At 43.2% G+C, this 20,265-nt stretch overlaps 1 protein-coding gene across 1 annotated transcript; it reads right to left on the bottom strand.

Annotated features, from left to right (window-relative positions):
* Positions 1–6,658: 6,658 nt before the first annotated feature.
* Positions 6,659–7,531, bottom strand: cdk5r2b (cyclin dependent kinase 5, regulatory subunit 2b (p39)). The gene has a single exon (XM_063214521.1). It carries the CDS (start codon positions 7,529–7,531, stop codon positions 6,659–6,661), a length of 873 nt encoding a protein of 290 aa, XP_063070591.1.
* Between the last annotated feature and the right edge of the window lie 12,734 nt (positions 7,532–20,265).

Raw genomic sequence — 20,265 nt, 5'->3', positions numbered from 1 at the left:
AGGCAGGGAAGGTGTGGGATTTCCATGATTAGGCCGACGGCACGTCAGACACACGTCAAAAAGCTAGTTTCTCTGGTGACGAGCAGAGCAAAGCAAAGCAAAGTCAGTCTACACCAGTGGTTCTCAAACTGGGGGCTGGGACCCATAGGGGTTTGCGGAGGTACTGAAAGGGGGTCGCGGACAAAAATGCTAAATTATACTCAAGTCCAAAAGGGGGTCCCTGCTGAAATAGTTTGAGAACGACTGGTCTAGACTGTAGACTGTACGTACTGTATTTGCATACATGATAAACACACAGTGTATCTACATCACATCCTGGCCCTGTTGTGTACTGTATGTGTTTTATAGGAACTTTCAGCATCATTGGGGAAAATACATCAATGTAGAGAGAAGAATAAGAGTTGCTTTTAGTCCCATACAAATCTTCAGGGGCTCACTGGTATCCAAAAATACAAAACGTGAGGTCAAGAGAGAGGGTCCGACGCACTCTGAAGTCCGTTTAACAGTCCTTTATTGAAACATGGACGTCAAGCCGACATGTTTCGGGTTGCTGGCGACCTTCTTCAGGAGGTATTTTTGGTCTTTTTGACTTTATTTATGATAGTGCAGTAGGAGATCAACGGGCAACGAATGAGGAGAGAGAGATGGGGAAGGGCCTTAAACAAACCAGGCCAGAATCGAACCCAGGTCACTGGCAGCCCAGTGCCCTACCGTTGGAGCAGTGGTGTAGTCTACTTTTTTATGGTGGGTATACTGTATATTTGAGATTTTTTTAAAGTGGGTATACTGTATATATTTGTTCAAAACAATGGATCAATCAATTTTAAGTGGGTATACTGAAATCCCTGAAATTTAGAAGTGGGTACACTCCGTATACCCGCGTTCTACGTAGACTACACCACTGCGTTAGAGCCACTGTAGGGCAATCCAACCCTTTCTCTTTATATATTAATATACATCCATGTTTATAGTGTTTTGGTGGTGGTGATGGACCATGTTAGCGCATCAAAAACGCATCACCTTGAATATGTGCCATTCTTGAGTAGTCCATGCATGAAAATAAGGTTAAGCTCACTGAGAGCCCAGTGAAAGGAAATAAGGAGCAGGTAGCTTCCAAAAGTGGGTTGTGTGTGTGTGTGTGTGTGTGTGTGTGTGTGCGTGCGTGCGTGCGTGCGTGCGTGCGTGCGTGCGCGCGTGTGTGTGTGTGTGTCAGTGTTTGTGTGTGTGTGTGTGTGTGTGTGTGTGTGTGTGTGTGTGTGTGTGTGTGTGTAGAGAATAGCCCTGGCACATAGTGTATATCCGTCATCATAGTCCTGTCGTGGATGCCTTAATGGACATTTCAGGCTCATTGGTGAAAAGAAGACGTTTCTAATCTTTTGTTGGTGGTGATGAACCATTTTACAAAACACTAAACACAAAAACACACCAGCTACAATATATATTCATTAACAACCAGAATATAGGTCATCTTTGAGTAGTCCATGAATGAAAATGAGGTTAACTTCACTGAGACTGCAGTGAAAGGAAATGTGGAGCAGGTAGTTTCTAAAAAGTATGTAGTCTGCCTGTGTGTTTGTGAGTGTGTCTTTCTCTCTTTCTGTCTCTCTCTTTCTGTCTCTCTCTTTCTGTCTGTCTGTCTGTCTGTCTGTCTCTCTCTCTCTCTCTCATTGTGTGTGTGTGTGTGTGTGTGTGTGTGCGTGCGTGCGTGCGTGCGTGCGTGTGTGCGTGCGTGCGTGCGTGTGTGTGTGTGTGTGTGTGTGTGTGTGTGTGTGTGTGTGTGTGTGCGTGCGCGCGCGCGCGTGTGTGTGTGTGTGTGTGTGTGTGTGTGTGTGTGTGTGTGTGTGTGTGTAAAGTATAGCTCCAGCGCTCCCCGGAGATCAGTAAAACCACAGGCCCTCTAAATGTGTTGGAGCCATTCTATGACTCACCCGCTGTGCTGTCAAGTGTGGGAAGGAAGCACAGTAAGGCAAGCCAAGCCAGCTCTCCTCAATGAGTTCAGTCACAGCATAGCGCAGTGCAGTGCAGCGCAGCCCTGCACACCTACCCACCCAGGCTCTAAATATATCCCTCTCCTTGCAGCAGCACACACTTAAAGAGACAGGGGATCAGAGCAGAGCAGAGCACAGCAAGGCAAGGGGATGAGGATGAGGATGAGGCTGGAGACCATGCAGAATTATTAACCCAGATATACAGTGGTGTAGTCTACTTTTTTATGGTGGGTTTACTGTATATTTGAGCATTTTTTTGAAGTGGGTATACTGTATATATTTGTGCCATTCAAAATAATGGATCAATACATTTTAAGTGGGTATACTGAAATCCCTGAAATTTTGAAGTGGGTATACTCCGTATACCGGCCGCGTTCTACGTAGACTACACTACTGACCCAGATATATACACGTATCTGTGCCATGTGGTAGCAAAAGACCTCATTGTGGATTGGCTTCTTTTTACTGAGTCCACCAAACAATGGCAGTCAAATAGACTGTGTCACTCACCATGGCATAGTTATACTGTACACACCTATTTTGGACAGATTTTGCTTTGGGCACATTTTGAACATCATATGGCTATTTATTTAAGGTTTTACTGTTCTGCAACAGCAAGAGACCTCATTCTAGGCTGGCTTTCTTTTTTGTGTATTTGTGAGTTTCTCTTTTGGTGGAAATAAAGTTATAACAGAGACTCTGCTCAAATAGAGACTACAACATGCCTCTCTCTCTCTCTCTCTCTCTCTCTCTCTCTCTCTCTCTCTCTCTCTCTCTCTCTCTCTCTCTCTCTCTCTCTCTCTCTGATTAAAATAATGAATGGAAGACAGGTGGCGTGTGAGGACAGCTCCCTCTGGACTTGTCATTGGGACTTACATAAGCAACCGCATTCACACAATGCAATTGGTGTAGGATATAGGCCAATGCGATATACAGCACAGTACATGTCATTACGGGTGAAATCACTGTGTGGAAAGTTACTGAAACTTCAGCATTTACGATCATTTTACATTTACATGACATTTTTACAACTTTTAGTTCTTACGAAAATGATTGACTTTTTGACTTTGATCAAAAAAGACTGACAGATCTCTTGTGACTGTGACACCAGTGGACTTAGACGTGACCTAGAGTGAAAAACAAAACTTGCCGCCGAGGAAAGTCCTCCATTCATTATTGAGTCCTGGGCCAACCTGTGTCATTACACACCAACAACCACTTTTTTGTGTGTGGAATGAGGCGTCTGCACTCTTAAAATCTCTTTTGTTTTTCTTTTATTGATTCATGACTCTGGATTTTAAGTGTGCAGACTCCTCACTCTGAAAACTACGGTCAGCCTTTGTCCTGCACCTTTTCCTGGGAGGGATGTGCACAATCTTCACCTTCAACACCAACAAGTCTTACCTGAGGCAACCCATTCTTCAGGTGAGGAGGACGGGACTGGATGGGAAAGGGATGAGGCCAGATTAGGCCTCCCACATATAGCGGAGTATCTAAAGGTTAGCTGCAGTAATCTTGTAGACAGATTAACAGTTACATTAGATTGGGGAAAAAGAGAGACAGCAGTACTATCAGCGACGACAACAACAACAACCATGGAAAGGTTACACTAGAATGTTTGTCCTTTAGTTTATTTAGCCTAATCAAGTCTTAAGCTAGCTACAAATAGTAGAGGAATGTCTATCTGCCCTATAATTTCCATGCTCTAACCAAGGGAATCCCTGGGATCCAAGACTACTGAGAATTTGCTAAGACAAGTGACCGTGATGCACAAAGAGAAATTGAAGTGGGCCTACTGACTACTAAAGCTTGTTGCACCAGCAGTACCTTTTTGTAGGTCCTCTGCATTACTAAGATACAATATGATATCACAAAGGGGGTTTCTGGTAGCCTTTTAGATACAAAAATCTATTGACAAAGGAGTTTTGCATCTGGAGGTGTAATAGTGTAGTTCCTTAATTATTATAATCCATTATCCATTATTATACATTTTTTTACCATATATTTTATCTTAATGTTTTAAATGTTCTTTGACTCTAATATATTTCCTTCTTTCTTCCCTGTTTCCTTTCTTTTTGCATTTGTTCATTTTGTGAAGCACATTGAGTTGCACCTGTGTATGAAATGCGCTATACAAATAAACTTGCCTTGCCTTAAAAAGTAGACTAGTCCAGTGCTTCTTAACCCCTTAAGACACGGCAATATACATTTGCTGTTACCAGAATGGCAATGACCAAGTCATAGTGCATTACTAAAGAGGCCCTGTATTATGTCATAGTATTGTAGTACTATGGTAGGTAACTTTTCAATGACTATTATTGTGTGCTACTGGAGGTGTGGCGTGCATTAAGGGGCTACCTGGAAGAGTCTTGGGACCCACAATTTCCATGGTCATTATGTTCTGGCCCAACTTTTGTCCATGACATCAGAATCTTCAAATAATCATCAAAACAATATATGCATGTATTTGACAATATGCATCAGCATTAGAATTGAATGCTGACATGCAACATATTTAACATGTTTCACTCCCTCTTCTTGTTTCAATTTTTGTTACTGGCAATAAAAGAGTGAATGAATACATTTTTACACCATAGTTCCACTGTTCCTTGGAAAGTAAATTATAATTGGAGGGAGGTACATAGGGTCTATTTGTCCTGCAAAAACGTACTGTCAGCTCGGCAAGCGCACAGGGTAGAAGGCTACTTCCATTCCTGTGTGTAGCTTTATTAGTGACACAGCCGGCCATTCAGTTTAAAGCTGTGAACCCTTTGGATACTCTCATACTGACATGGATACTGTAACAATGTGGTCTTACTGACAGCAAATAACATTAGTAGGCTATGTATTCAGCATCATCAAAGAACATGTGGGGAGTATTTGAGGTTTTGCATCTTCAAATATGCCAAGCTCCAAATGGCCAAATAGCCCGCTGTTTACACACTATAGACTCCAATAATGTGTGGCTGGCTGGCTGGCTGGCTGGCTGGCTGGCTGGCTGGCTGGCTGGCTGGCAGCAGTAACTCAGTGATCACTGATCCTTCGGTTACTATAGTGATGGGGAGGAGAGCCGCAATAGTCTATACGCAGGCAAGCAAGCAAGGCAGTCTTGGATCACACGTCCCTCCCTGGGAGCCAGCCGGCAAGGAGGCAGAGGCAGAGGCAGAGACTGCAGCAAATTCTGTCCAATCAACTAAAAGATCATTCGGCCTCTCTCTGGTTTATTCACAAAATTCATTCAGAGATTCATTCATTTTTTCCCCCTCACAGACATACAGTAGTAGGATCAGGGATTCACACTAGACTACAACTGGAAGCTTGTCAATGGCATTAGACTATGAGATATTCCCAGAGTCTAATGACATTGACAAGCTTCCAGCTGTGGCCTAGAAGGGTAGATTTCATAGATTTTTCTTAGAGCAAAGCAGAACATTTGGCTTACTGTCGTGGTTTTTAAAGGTTTTAAACAAAGCCTTTGTTGTTACGCTACAGACTGAGATCTAGGCCATACACATAGGGATGTTCATTTAACCCCAAATAACCATGGTAAAATTAATGACCAGTGCCATCAAATATGCTACCACATGCATGGACACTCTTCAAAAACAATATGGACATATGAAACCATTGTAAGTTCTTTTTTTATTATTTGAGTCAATTCACCTGTTTTTTTAACCTTTGTACAGAACAGTGCACAACATGTTTATCAGTGCATTGTGAAAACAACGAGGTAGGCTATGCTACTGAGATTTCCATTTTGTAACAGTTAGATTTTCTGTACATAGTCACTAAGAAAACGGCTCTGGCATTTTCTTTGATTTCACATTTCATTCAAGTGGGTTAGGAGGAACAGAAAAACAACCCGCATGTCACTGAAATAAAGCCTAGTATTAAATGTGGACCCTTGGATGTGCTATATGTGCCTCCTTGTGCAACTGTTGATTCAGAATTAAAATGGCAGTGTACAAGTTCAGTTTAAATGGTAGGCTATGTGCAAGTGCCTGCCTGTTGACTCCATGTGCAGTTTGGCATACAGGCCAAAAAAGGAAATGTAACTTTGTTTTGGAATGAATTGGTGTGCATCTGCTCTAGTAAACAGGCCTACAAAATAGGCATCTTGATCAACTGTCAAGCAGTTGGACTGATTTCTCCCAGTTCATAGGGAAATTTAAATCAATAATACGGTATTATTTATAACCACAAAAACATTCATGTCATCTACGTATAAAATATAGGCTATCAATAGTTGTTGGCACATAAGACTTTTTGTCCGCAAGATTTTCAGTTCCACAAAATGGTCCTGCTGTCTGGTCATACCAGGGCCAGCACCTTGGATAGTTCCCGTCCATTCAACACTGTATTGAAATTGTTTGCTCTAAAAACAAAGAAAACTAGTATAGCCTACGTTGAAACATAACGAAGTAGGCTAAAATCAGGAGTCTTCACAGCATAACATACAGCTACATTAGATTGTGAAAGCACAATAACAATCTTTTTTCTGCATGCAAACTCCACGTGATTCCCAATCGCCGATTCCGTTGGCAACCTGACCTGAAAATGAAAGTTAAGGTCCCTGATCAGTCACGTAGGCTATAGCTCAAACATTCTGTAGTAGCCCATTAACTTAATGTGCTCATCACGACACCCAAACGATGATGGAAAGTTATCCTTTAGCGATCCAGACCCTTTCCGTCGGTTGGCTCCCATTCGCTTTTCAGCTCCTGAAACACTTCAGTGAAGTAATGCGGATCAATATTGATCTGTAGCATTTTATCACTGATGTTATCAATGGCGCCCAGCGACAGATCCCAGAAAGTGTCCTTGTTGCCCTCAACAATGAAAGGCTTCAAGGGGTAAGAGATTTCATTGCCAATGTAAGAGTAAGCCAGATACAAGCAAGTCAGAAAGATGCCATGAAGTTCGGAACGATTGTCCACATCCTCAGTGACAGTTTCTTTGCAGATCAAATAGACAAACACCAGGCTAGCTGGCGTGATGAAGCCCTGGTCCTGCCAACCTTGCAACAACAGGGTTCGGTCTACGTTTCTGAACCAAACCACAAGCTCGTTCGGGTTTAGGTCTTTGAGTTTAAAACACCGTCTGCAAAAGAATTCTCCGAGACAGCGCAGGAGTTCCCCGGTCGATGCTTGAACGATCACCTTTCTGGGAGAAACCAGGGACAGCTGGCTAGATTGTTTCTGCACGGCAATAATCTTTTTGCCACTTCCAGATGACAGTGCGTTGCCGTTTGGCTTTGGGCTCGCTTTGGGTGCCGCTGGCGACGATACAGGTAATTGCAATGGTTCTGGAGCCAAGTGTGTTCGCTTCACGTTTGCAGTGTTCGGTTGCTCTCCATCGGTCTCCTCCGGGTTAACTTTTTTGTTATTCTTCCTCCTGCCCGAGAAAGTAATAAACCGTTTGAACGAGAAGGCTGATTCCAGGACAGAATGTTTCTTAAGGCTATTATCGCCGGGATCATGCGGTCCGTCAACCACAATAGTGGTCTTCCTAGACGACGGTGATAGTGACAGAATGGTCCCCATGACTGGCGTTTTCAGCGCCTGGTGGGCTACGCTGTTGCAATTTCCCACCTGCGGAGAAATGTCACGCTTGCACGCAGTGCCTCAATGTTACTCCGTGCGCCTCATTTGTGCAGTGCTGTAGTCTGTTCAGTTATCTAGGCGGCAAGGACCGGCGATTGCGGCTCCTGCGGTTGCGCCTCGCCTCTGACTCGCGCCTTTGGCTTCCTGTGGCCGCAGAATTGCTCGGTGCAGCAGCGATATGCGGTAAAGCAGACAATCCATGTAATCTGTTTCAGTAAACAGGGATTAGTGGCTTGACTAATGATCCAGCCAACCTCGGGTCGCATCGCCAGAGTGACTGGAAAGACGACCAATTAGACAGCCCATGTTAAATGAGGGTACGGGGCTCTCTTTTCTTAGAATGAAATCTGTGAATGCCAGGCTTATGACTTTCACTCTTGTACATGCATTGCCAAGTTTACTGGTATTAGCTGAAAATACAACTCTACAGTATACACAGATTATGAGGCTATCACCATAGACACATGCACATTGCAGTAGCCTATAAATTCAACACTTAACCTGTAGGACAACCACTTTGAGTGTTAATTTTGACACAGTAAGTGTTGCACAGCACTTTGGCATACTGTACACACAGAAGATATGCAAGCACTGGCTTTGCATGCTGATCATACAAAATGCTACTTGCAAAGTGTATTTTGTAATAGCCTACTTTGCAATGTGTAGGCTATTGATATTTTTATGTTGTGTTGGTCCTTGTTTTGTTTTACATACACACAGTTTAAATTAAACCAGGTTGTCCTACTATTTCAGAGATCCAACGCAGCAGTAATATTGACCTATGCATTTGATGAAAAAAACCTAACCCTTCTAAGCATCTGCACTTGTTCTGTATATTTCCTGATCACTGTGTATCTAGTAGTGTTGTCTATGATTATGTTCTCGATTTTAGGTCACTTTGATTAAAAACCATCTGCCAAATGCATTGTAATGTAATGTAATGTAATGTAATAATGATTGACACAGAAATGTGGTTGACATTAACAGGTTGGCCTACATCTGCACGGGCACCAAATTGGACATGTGTCCTATTTAAAATGCTATACACTGCTAAATACATAGAAATGAACAGTCGGAAGACACAAGAACAACAATCACACACCCCATTTGACATCTTACAGGTCCACTGGCCACCTGACGCTCACAAGAAGCGCGGCGTCATGAGGCGTTCCCCACCCCACAGCCCATATAGACTTGATCCAATTAGGAGCGGCAGGGAGAGCTGTGTTACGTGATCACTCCTCAGTTTCCATGTGTGAGCTGGAGTAGGTCGACTGTCCCAGAGCATCTACAAACAGGTTAGAAGTTAATTAAGGCATTTGAATGGGACTGCCATGTGGAAAGTGTCTAAAAATACAGCCTATAGTGTCAGGGAGAGCCCCTATAGACGAAGCGTTCAACTCCAGCGAGGGACTTAATCAGACAAGCACTTTATCAGACAAGCTTTGACGGTGAATATGGACTGCAGAGTGGGTGGTTGGGTGGTTGGTTGTGGTGCGAGGGGTACATACTGTATGTTTGTCAAAAGACATGGACCAGACACTGGCCTGCTGTGTATCTAGGTTCATTTTAATGGTATTGCAGGTTAACTTGTTTGGTTATTGCAGCTTACAGCTTTGGCCAGGCCCAGGACAAAGTCATCTGAAAGGCCCCCCAGCCCAATACATACAATGAAATGAGGACCCAATTCTGGCCCCCGCTCTCCCCTTTGGCCTGGGCCAACTGTGCCCTTTGCCTCCCTTTGATTGGAGTTTTCAACACTCACTCTTATTCATGGTGGCTTTCAGATCTGAAAGGGACATTACACGTAATCCTACACCTTCATTGAGTTTAGCATACTGTTAGCCTGGTCTGAAAGAGATAGGTGCACTGAACTTCAACAATAAAAGGCAACTTTGGGTGCGAGAAAACAAACTAATGGGGGGGGGGCAAGATTATGGTAATGAACCTAAGATAAGTTACTGGAAGTGCGTAGCCCCTAGATCAGGGATGGGCAACTGGAGGCCCGGGGGCCACATGCGGCCCGGCTTCTCATTCAGTGTGGCCCTTAGATAAAACGTAATTAAAGAAATAAATAAATGACGACCAGAATTTTCAAAACACTACTGGATTAATACATTGTAATTATACTGTTGACAAATAGAGAACACTCCCATTCTGAATAAAACCAGAATATCGGCAGTAAATCAGCAATCAACTGCATCATGTGCTGTGTAAGTTGCAGTCTGATCCCATTGTCATGTGGCCCTCCAATGGTGGCGATGAAAAAATGTGGCCCTCTGTATCATGAAAGTTGCCCATCCCTGCTCTAGATGTTCAGATGAGCACTCCAGGCTCTTTTATTAGATGACTTTCCACTACCTCAAGGTTAACTTAACCTGGTTTACTAACCCAGTTCCTTGGAGTACCCAATCTCCCCAATCTAGCCAATAACCCCATCTCCACTCTAGTATTTTAAGTAGGTGGTGTAGTACAGACACCTGAACGATATAGTGCTATGTGGTTCACGTATATGTGCGTTTTGTGTGATGCAATCACCATGACATTTGTGTAATGTCATGTATCACGATACACCCTTTCAAAGTTCTGTTACCACATGATATGATAGTGTTTCAAATCATGATCATTACTTTTTGTATTCTTAGTAGTGTTCTTGTAACCTATTCTACCTATAAACCATCATAGTTTTTATTTCTAATGAGTCAGGTGCATCGTTACAAACCTAGTATTTATGTACGTATGTATGCTACTGGACACCTTAATTGTTTATTTTATTTATTTGACCTTTATTTAACCAGGAAGGTCCCATTGAGGTAAAAACCTCTTCTTCCAGGGAGTCCTGGCATTTCCTTAGTCCCTAATTTCCCTCTGTATTAATAAATGATACTCTACTCTACTCTACTCTACTCTACTCTACTCTACTCTACTCTACTCTACTCTATAATATGGTGTCTTAATGCCAACACGAGTTGGTCACATATTCGTAGCTTAATACTGTGCAGTAGTGGCTTTTGACAAGAAGTGTGTAAGAATATAAAAACTCAAATCACATTTTTTTCAGGCTGTCCTTGAACATTTTTCTCAGAAGAAATCAGGGCCACTGGCAGCTTTGGCCAGGGCCAGGACAGTCGTCTGAAAGGGAAGCCCATTCCATACATTCAATGTAATGAAAACCCAATTCTGAGCCCCCTCTCTCCCTGGGCCCAGGACAACAGACCCCTTTGTCCCCCTCTATCAGCATCCCTGCCCACAATACACCTACATTATCTAAGGGAATAAAATAGGTTTTACTACCCATTTACATAGGCCTACTGTAGGCTATTCTAAATATGTCATCCAGTATGATGGCCATGTGGCGAGCAGTTTACAGAGAGAGGAAGTGGTGAATTTCCCCATTTGTACTCAAAATTAGGAGGTCTGAAGCTCACACTCAGTGAAAACTAAGAAGAGATGCCGATATAAAAGTGGGGTTTTAATGGTCTCATATATGCCGTGCTATTTACTGTACAAAAGTGTGATTTTGAATGACTCTAAATCCAAAGTCAACGCACCACCACACAGCAAAAGCCAGCTTGAAAGGTGCAGGCCCTCTCTTTGATTACATCCCAGATGTACTCACACATTTACAGGGACTACGTTATTATTGAATGTACAGATAGCCTGCTCTAGCATCTTTTGACATTTTTGCACTATAGTGATTGCAGTTTGTGACCTGGGTCCAAATCAGTTTATTTTAAGCGCATGTTATTGGTCAAAGTAAAAAAGAATGGGTAGGCTACTTTGAAGTAGGCCTATATTTGCATTATGTTGGTCAGGGCCGGTTCTGGCTTATTTGGCGCCCTAGGCGAGTTTGAGTTCTGGCGCCCCCCCCCTTTTTTTATACCTTACAGAACACAAGAGTAATACCGGTAGTAAGCTTAACTAAATAGCATCAAGAACAATAACTGTTTTGCATCAAATGGATTTCTGGTTCTTTTGGACAGCCGACCAACACATCAGATTGAGTCGCATGAGAGTACCTTCACTGTGTGGTGTCTTGGATGTAATGGTGGTGGTGCCCCCAACCCCAGATGAGAGGGAGGTTATCAATGTGTTTGAATTGTAAAATGGAATTGAAATGCCAGGAGAGTGGTACAGTACATTTGCATGTCAAATGCATGTGTAGACAATAGGCCTACCAAGGAGGTCTGCATTGATAGCCTATCTACACTACCTACAGCATCACAAAGCATGGCAGCATAACAATTTTAATAAGCTACACATTTGTGCTGTCTATGATTCCAAACCAATTTCATTTCTGAAAATAGTGGAAATAGTGGTGCATTTGTGAGTAGGAGAATGAGAAGGGGGCTATCTATGTGTTTGAACCGGAGGGACAGGGTGAGAGAAAGGGAGAAAAGCTGTCACGCTTTTGAATTTCATAATATACAAAATATAGTAAATAGCCTCACTTGTCTGCAATACTACATCACTCAGCATGAAAACATGCTGTGCATGGTTCTCTTACATGATTAATGTAGGCCTATATGTCATTCTGGTCTGAAACAATGTTTTTTTTTAAGCTTACAACAAGCAGGTAATTCATTCAAGTGGATGGAAGGAGATATGGCAGCTAAACTTGTTTTAAACATGGCACCAGTCTTGCTTTACATTGCTGGTCAACCTAAGCAAGTATTATGATGTCAGGTGGGTGTTAGTGAGTAGGCTACTAACAGCTACTTTACTGGATTTCATTGCTTGGCATACTTGGCTAATGTTAGCATGCTAACTAGCGATTTCTCAGATCAAAAGCAAAGCTCTTTTTCCCTCTAATTCCAAACAGTAGCCTCACAACTATTAGGCTTTACATTACCACAAACGGTTGCTGATTAAACCACATACTTCCAAAACACCCTCTGCAACTCCTGCATCATGCAATGACTGGTTTAATGAGAACATAACAATTCTCCACCCAGCAGAGCAGCATTGCTGTTCGCGCTTGCCCTCTGTCTCTCGAATGAGTCTCCAAATTCAAAATAGATCGAACGCTGTCACTCGTCCCGCCCCCTTTCTCAGGACTGTCTGTTTATTGGTTCACAGACTTCCCAGAGACAGTTGAAAGCGATATTACTATTGGCTGAGGGGCGCTTTGCCGTGAGGAGCGCTTTCGCCACGCTTTGTTGATTGCGACTTCATAAAAAAAACCTCCATATCGCAAAATTACGCATCGGAGAGCGCCATTTCGGCGCTCTTTCTTCACATTGCGCTCTAGGCGACCGCCTAGCCGGCCTATGCTTATAACCGGCCCTGATGTTGGTATGCCTATAAACCCCAACTCCAATAAAGTTGGGACACTTGGTGAACAGTGACTAAAATCTAAACATGCAATCCATTTGTAATATGGAGAATAGTGAAAAGACAACACATTAACTATTAAAACGGAGAAAAAAATATTGTTTTGTGGGACATATGTGCTCTTTTCGAATTTGATCAGGTCTCAAATAAGTTGGGACAGGACCAGTGAAATGCAATAAACAGAATCAGAATAAGATAAAACAACACAAGGAAGAGCATTTAAAAATGAATTGTATTGACTGCCAACTTCAGGTACTAACAGGTACTAGACCATCACAGAGAGGCTGAGGTACTTAAAATTAAAGATGCAGAGGAAATAATTACTTAGTTATTACATAAAATATTGAATTCCCTTTGAATTATCATGATTGTGTGTATATAAGATATATTTCTGTCATTGAATTATTTATATTCATGAGATCATGAAATACAAATAAAGAGCTCTTTTCCAAAACGCTATATCCACCATTTTTTACTTTTTGCATTTTGATATTGGAATTGACAGTTAGGAAGTCCTATCATCTATGTGTGGCTTCTTGTCATTCAAATGTTTTGAGAACATACTTTTTACACCTCTATAAAAAATGATTTTGCTATGCAATTCAATGGAATGCCGCATACAAAAATGTCAATTTCCTAACATTCTACAAAATAGATATATCTCATTTTGAAAAAGAGCTCTTGTCTGTAGTCTTACTCTGGCACTCCAACAATTAAAGACCACATGAATTGACCACATGAAGACTACTTCATATGTGCAAATGATGCAGAGGTTTAACATTCCTCTATGTTCCCCACCTCACTTGAAATAGACCCTAAATACATGGGAAACTATCCTTTGACTAGAAGTAAAAAAAAGTCCTTTGTGAAAATAATACTCTTACAAATTCTGTACTACATTGAAAATGGACCATTCAATTTGCTTTAGTGTTCAGTTCAAAAATCAGTATTTGTGATGGCATGGGGGTGCATCAGTTAAACTCTCTACATATGGGGTTTAAACAGCTCAAGAAGCCACTCAGGCATGATATTGGGAAGGGAAGCCTTCAATTATTGTTCAACAAAGACCCTTTCGCACACCTCTGTAGTTGGGCAGCTGCGTAGGATATATCCTCCCAGTGGGGTTGTCATTCAAGTGTAAAGAAATCCAGCACATGTTCCAATCCACCAACAAACTTTAATACAATGTTTCCGTCATCCAACCTTCTTCAGGTAAAGTTTACCTGAAGAAGGTCGGATGACCGAAACGTTGTATTAAAGTTTGTTGGTGGAATGGACAGTGTGCGGGATTTCTTTACACTTGAAAGCCTTCAATTATTGCCACATTATAAGGGTAAATTGCATTCTAACAGTTTATCTCCATCGTAAGAACAACCTTGTGATAAAATGGCCAACTTGAGGCCAAGTCACAGCATAAGCAGTACAGAAAGGAAAACATGACAAAACATGATGAAGAATACACCCACCATTTGAGCTGTTGAAATAATGTCCAAGGCAGGAATTAACACTGTTTTATATACAATTACCACATCGTAATGTAATTAACTGTTAAGTGTTGTCCTATTGTTTTGTTTTTAGCCTTCTTCAACATTTGATGCCCATTATTACCCCTTCCAACTCTTTTGAGAAGTGTTATTTTTTCACATACATGAATATCCCCCCAATGATTTTGCTCAATTTTGATGGCTAATATATTGTTCTCTTTAAAACTTCAAAACTTAAATCGTACAGTACTTTTCTCAACTTCTGGCTATGTTTGAACTTGGAGGAAATAAAAGAGCACCTCCTGCACCACCATCTATTGCCTATTTACATACACCAGAGCAGGCTACTTTAAATGCGGCCTCCATGAGTCATGCAGGCCTGATGGCCATGGGGAGAGTGGTTAATTACAGCAGGAGGAAATGCTGAATTTCTCCAGATGTACTCACACACATCTCGGCTCGCTTATTTCACCGAGTGGGTGGCACAGATTTTGGCCATGGAAGTGACTCACACACACACACACGCACGCACGCACGCGCGCGCACACACACACACACACACACACACACACACACACACACACACACACACACACACAGACACAGACACACACACACACACACACACACACACATACACACACACACACACACACACACACACACACACACACACACAGAGACACACACCAAAACACACACACAAGGTGGCAACATGATGTGGGTGCTAAATTCTGTAGCGGTCTTATACCGCACCTGTTGCGCATCAATGGTGGGCGCCATTTATTTAGTAAGTTGATTTCATTAGGGAGCGTGTACAATTCAAACATTTATGGTGCCATTTCATGCATCATATCAGAGTTAGCATCAAGCTAGTTTTCATCTGCAGTGCTAACAGCTGTTGGGGAGTGAGATAACAGGAGATAAGTGAGGGGTCACAACTAGGGAGTACAAGTTACAAAGCTGTTACGTAAGACTGATTAAGTTGTGGCCTAATGGTTAGTGAGTTGTCTTTGAACTAGATAGGTTCAGGATCAAAACCCAGCCACACCTCCCTCCCTAGCTCCATCCACGCTTGAGAGAGGCATTTAACCCCACATTGCTCAAGGGACAGCAACCAGCAACCTGTACTACCCACAAGTTGATTTGGATAGAAGGATCAGCGAAGTGAATTGTAGAAAATGTAAGTGATTCTGGTCTGACATGGTAGGCCTACTGCCAGATGAGCCTGCAGGAGAGCACTGTGACTGTTACTTAGGAGGTTACTTCTGATGGCACATAGACAAATGCATAATGAGAAATGTGTGCTTATGTTTGTTGTTTACAAGACACAATATAAATTAGTTTGGCTCATTCTGTGTTCCAAATCCCACACTTTCACTGCATTGCAGTTGTGTTATTCCACCGTGTGGTTGGTCCGTGGCATTGCATTCAAAGCACTAACGGCCATGATGTACTCATAAAATCACATTTTCATAACCTAACAAAACACTGGCCCTTTGTCAGTAAATGCAAATGACTGTATGGGATATTAACCATGCGTCCAATTTGACTTAAAACGCAGCAGTATTGCAATAACCAAGGACTGCCCAGCATTAATAGCTAAACACATAATGTAATCAATAATCATGTAGCCTAATATGAACAAATATTTAGCTGGCTTAATCAATTTTCACGGGGAGAAAACTATGAATTACGTGTACACTCACACAACCACATGGCACTGCTGGAAATGCTATGGAATGCCTATGAGAAGTAGCTTCTTTGCTAATTCTGGCACATTTCCATTGGTGAAGACTATTTTTCAAATATGAATCTTCATCAATATGCACAGTCCCACCCTCTATCAAATATATAGTTCCCTTTTCATTTCAAAATGTGTGCTTTCAGGAGCCCTGAAGAAGGTCATAGACCGAAAGCTTGGCTATTAAAAAGGGAAAAAAGTATTTATGTGTGCAGACATTTTTCTTTCATAGTTCTTGTATTTTGTGTGGGACCTTTTAATCGGAAGTGCGGCGTAATTTGTTTAAATACAAAATGTGTGCTTTCAAAAAGACACTGCAGCACAGCACAGTATACAGTTAAGAGCGGACAGCAGATGGCAGCATGCCCTTTCAGAAGGAGGCGTTTCTCACAAGTGAGTAATCCGGCGGCTGTTAAGGTGGGCCGATGACTGCTCCTGTCAGCGGCAGCCTTCAGCAGCGCGGCCTAATATTTAATAACTCCCAGGCAAGAAGAAGTGCAGTGAAACCCTACACCCTCCGAGCCATCTTCTATCTGGCTCATATTCTCCCTCATGACAGAACGCTCCTTTCAACTGCTCTCGCCACTGCCAGCCCAGCCCTGCGAGCGGCGCGCTGTGCAACATCACAGAAACAAATGGCGATTATGCCTCAGCAGCTGTTCGGAAAAGGAAAAAAAAGAGGCCCTCGAGCAATAAGGACGGCCATTTACCCAATTTGTCTGCCTTTGGCTGCGACGTTTATAAAGTGTAATAAAGAACGCGGTGCCATTAAGGGAAAAGGAGAGGGTTGTGGGTGTCACACAGACACGGGCACACATGTCACAGGCTTTCAGAAGTGGTCCACATCAAGGTCCACTTCATTCATTACATTACATTGCATTTGACGGACCCTTTTCTTTAACCGAAGCATTCAAGTGTCTGCACCCAATTAAAGTGGACAATATGATCAATTACGACTGTGCATGGGTGACAAACACCACATATTTCACATAATGCGAGTACATGCTGCTACAGAGCGTCTGAGTGTGTCCGACCGCAACCACATTAATAACACTGCTGCTGCCCGCCTCCCCTTCTCTGTCTCTCTGTCCGACTGTCTGTCTGACTGTCTGTCTGTCTGTCTGTCTGTCTGTCTGTCTGTCTGACTGTCTGTCTGTCTGTCTGTCTGTCTGTCTGACTGACTGTCTGTCTGTCTGTCTGTCTGTCTGTCTGTCTGTCTCTCTGTCTGACTGTCTGTCTGTCTGTCTGTTTGTCTCTCTGTCTGTCTCTCTGTCTGTCTGACTGACTGTCTGTCTGTCTGTCTGTCTGTCTGTCTGTCTGTCTCTCTCTCTCTCTCTTTCTCACTGTCTGTCTGTCTGTCTGTCTGTCTGTCTCTCTCTCTCTGCCTATTTCTCCATGTCTCTGTCTCTCACTCTCTCTATCACTGTCTAACTCCCATTGCATGCAGAGGCCTTGCGAGGCCTTAGGACAGTACCGTGCAAAAAATGAACCTCCTCTCCCCCCTTGTTGTGGGGGCACATCAAAAGTAAAAACAAAGGGATCATGTTGCTCCCCTTATCGAGGGCCTTGTCTGTCAGGCCCTTCAGCGGGAGCTTAGTGTGCTGCGCTATGCGATGCGATGCGCCGCGATCCAAGAGCAGGTGGCAGGACTGGACTGGTGGAGAAATAGGGCAAGGGCACTTTTGAACGTTTTTTTTTAGGTTTTTTTTTCGACTTTATTTGATAGGACAGTGTGAGAGGTGGACAGGAGGCGAATTGGGAGAGAGACGGGAAGGGGTCGGCAAAGGACCCGCATGACAGGCGAGTGCCTTACCGGTTGGCCACGGCAGGGCCAAGGGCCCAGGCATTTTTGGCTTAAAGAGGCCCCTCATAATTAGTGGCGCAGAACTGACTCATCGGTGGGCCCCACACCTTCGTGGGCCCCTATTTCAGAAGTGTTAAAAAAGAATAGCCTACTATTTTTTTTTACATTACTGAAAATAGGGGCCCCCGAGGGTGCAGGGCCCACTGGGAAATGCCCGCTATGCCAGACGGCCAGTCCAGCCCTGGCAGGTGGGCAGCTGGAGAGATGACACGTCCCCACGGGGGGAGCCTCATCCACACAGCTGTGCAGGCCACTGCAGGCCAGATAAGACACACATAGCAAGCACAGCACAGCACTGCACTGCACAGCGCAGCCCAGCACAGCCCCAGACCAGGCCGTGGCATGAGAAGAAGAAGAAGCAGCACATCACAGGCATAGCATTCAGCACGTTTGCCTTAGCTGCTAGTGGGGCAGAAAAATGAAGGCCTTGTTGAGTGGAGAGTGGAGGGAGGGAGGAGAGGAGGAGGACCTTTGAGAACATGAGAAACTGAGAAACAGAGTCTTGGGGTCTTCTTGTGTGTTTTTTTTTTTTTCTTTCAGTCATTCAGTAGGCGGAGGAGGAGGAGGAGGAGGAGGAGGAGGAAGAAAAGTGTTGAGGGGTTGGGGAGGAGGAAGAAAAGTGTTGAGGGGTTGAGGAGGGTGGGGTTGGTTTGTGTGTTGAAATCGAGGTCAAAGGTCCACCCACAACCTTCTGAGGGAGTCAACTCAGTGCACGTGCGCCGCTGAAACGGAGATCAAACAAACATCCGGTATACCGAAGCCAGCGACCCCTTGGTGTGACGAGCAATCAGCGGCTGCCTAGCGAAAATTAGGCCTGGGATGGCTGGCCCTCCTCGCTCTCGTCTCATCGTTCTGTGAAAGCTATAGCGCACCTGCCGCCTGATCAAAGCGTCTGGGATTTGAAAGCTATGCGCTCGGTAATGCGGCGGGCGGCATATTCCTGTAAACCAGACAACAGAGACGGGAGGGAGAGGAGAACCTGTTGCTATATTTAGCCAAGGCACCAGATATCAGTTAAAAGGGCTAGCCTGCTCTGTTTATCAGAGGCGTTTCGGTATGACACCGGGCATCATCCGTCACTGCCTTTGTTGAAAACACAAAGGGAGACATGAGGAAATGAACACTCATGAGGACCTTAGAATATCGCCATGTCTCCCATTTTGAACATCTTCAAGTCCTTTGATTGATGGGCCTCCTCCTAGACTGTAAGCAAGGCACAGGAAAGACAACAGTGCTTGTTTAACTTTCATGGGCTGGGCCTATCAACAGTGTGAAAGGTCCAGGATTTCCTATAAGTTCATAATTAAATCTTTCGTACCGGTAAATAACATGCCGGAGAAGGCTGCCTGGTTGTTGTATATCGGTATTGTACAAATGAAGTGTTTCTGTGAGACTTGTCTTTTTCTGGTGACGTGTTGCAGGTGTGGGCCGAAAGAGATCCACCTGTATTTAGGAGTTTCTGTCACACAGATCTGTCCAGTCATGAAACAAACGAAGACATAACACAGCCAGGAAAACATTTAGGGAATCCAAACAGAGTGGTCTTAATATTTTTCTTTCCCTCAAGCCACACACAACGTCAACTTAGTTTAGGTTTAGCTCTTCATTTCCAGATAAATACTACCAATAAACACATCAATTAATGTCAGGGAAGCTGAATAACTGAACGATGTATCTACTGTAAAACAAATATGTTTGTTGGCAATTTTGTTATTATATTTTCTAAACGTAGAATTACTGGGCTTGGATGTGAGGGGTGTCCTTACATAGGACATAGGACACTGGAGTCATCCATCTGTTGCATTATTGCACCAGTGATTTTAACATTGAAAGCCTTATGATTTCCTCATCATGTTCATATAGCCTATGTTATAATATACAGTGTATGAGTCCAGAAATTGAAAAGCAATACGTCAACATCATTTCCATTACTGTTCTATTTTTATATTGGCCTAAATGCCCACTATATTATGGCGGCACGGTATGGTCTATGCAGGGAACAATTTGTTGAAAAAACAGAAGGGGATACTTTTCAGATTTAAAACAATATTAATGGATTTCATTAGAGATTAAAATCATGTAGCATACGTGGATTTATCAAAACCAGAAGTGGGTACAATCCCCCCCATTCAAATCGCACCCTCGGTCTATAGAGTGGGATAGGCTATTTATCTGCCTCCCACATTAACCAATATATCAAGCAGGGAGCATAGAGTTCAGATGCAAAAACCCCCAAGTGCCTTTTCAA

The sequence above is a fragment of the Engraulis encrasicolus genome, chromosome 13, assembly GCF_034702125.1.
Source record: "Engraulis encrasicolus isolate BLACKSEA-1 chromosome 13, IST_EnEncr_1.0, whole genome shotgun sequence".
NCBI lineage: Eukaryota > Metazoa > Chordata > Actinopteri > Clupeiformes > Engraulidae > Engraulis > Engraulis encrasicolus.
This window is presented reverse-complemented; position numbering and strand designations above follow the sequence as displayed.

What these genes read in the sequence shown, in the direction of transcription:
- cdk5r2b (XM_063214521.1), bottom strand. Translation starts at nt 7,531, where the DNA reads ATGGGGACCATTCTGTCACTATCACCGTCGTCTAGGAAGACCACTATT.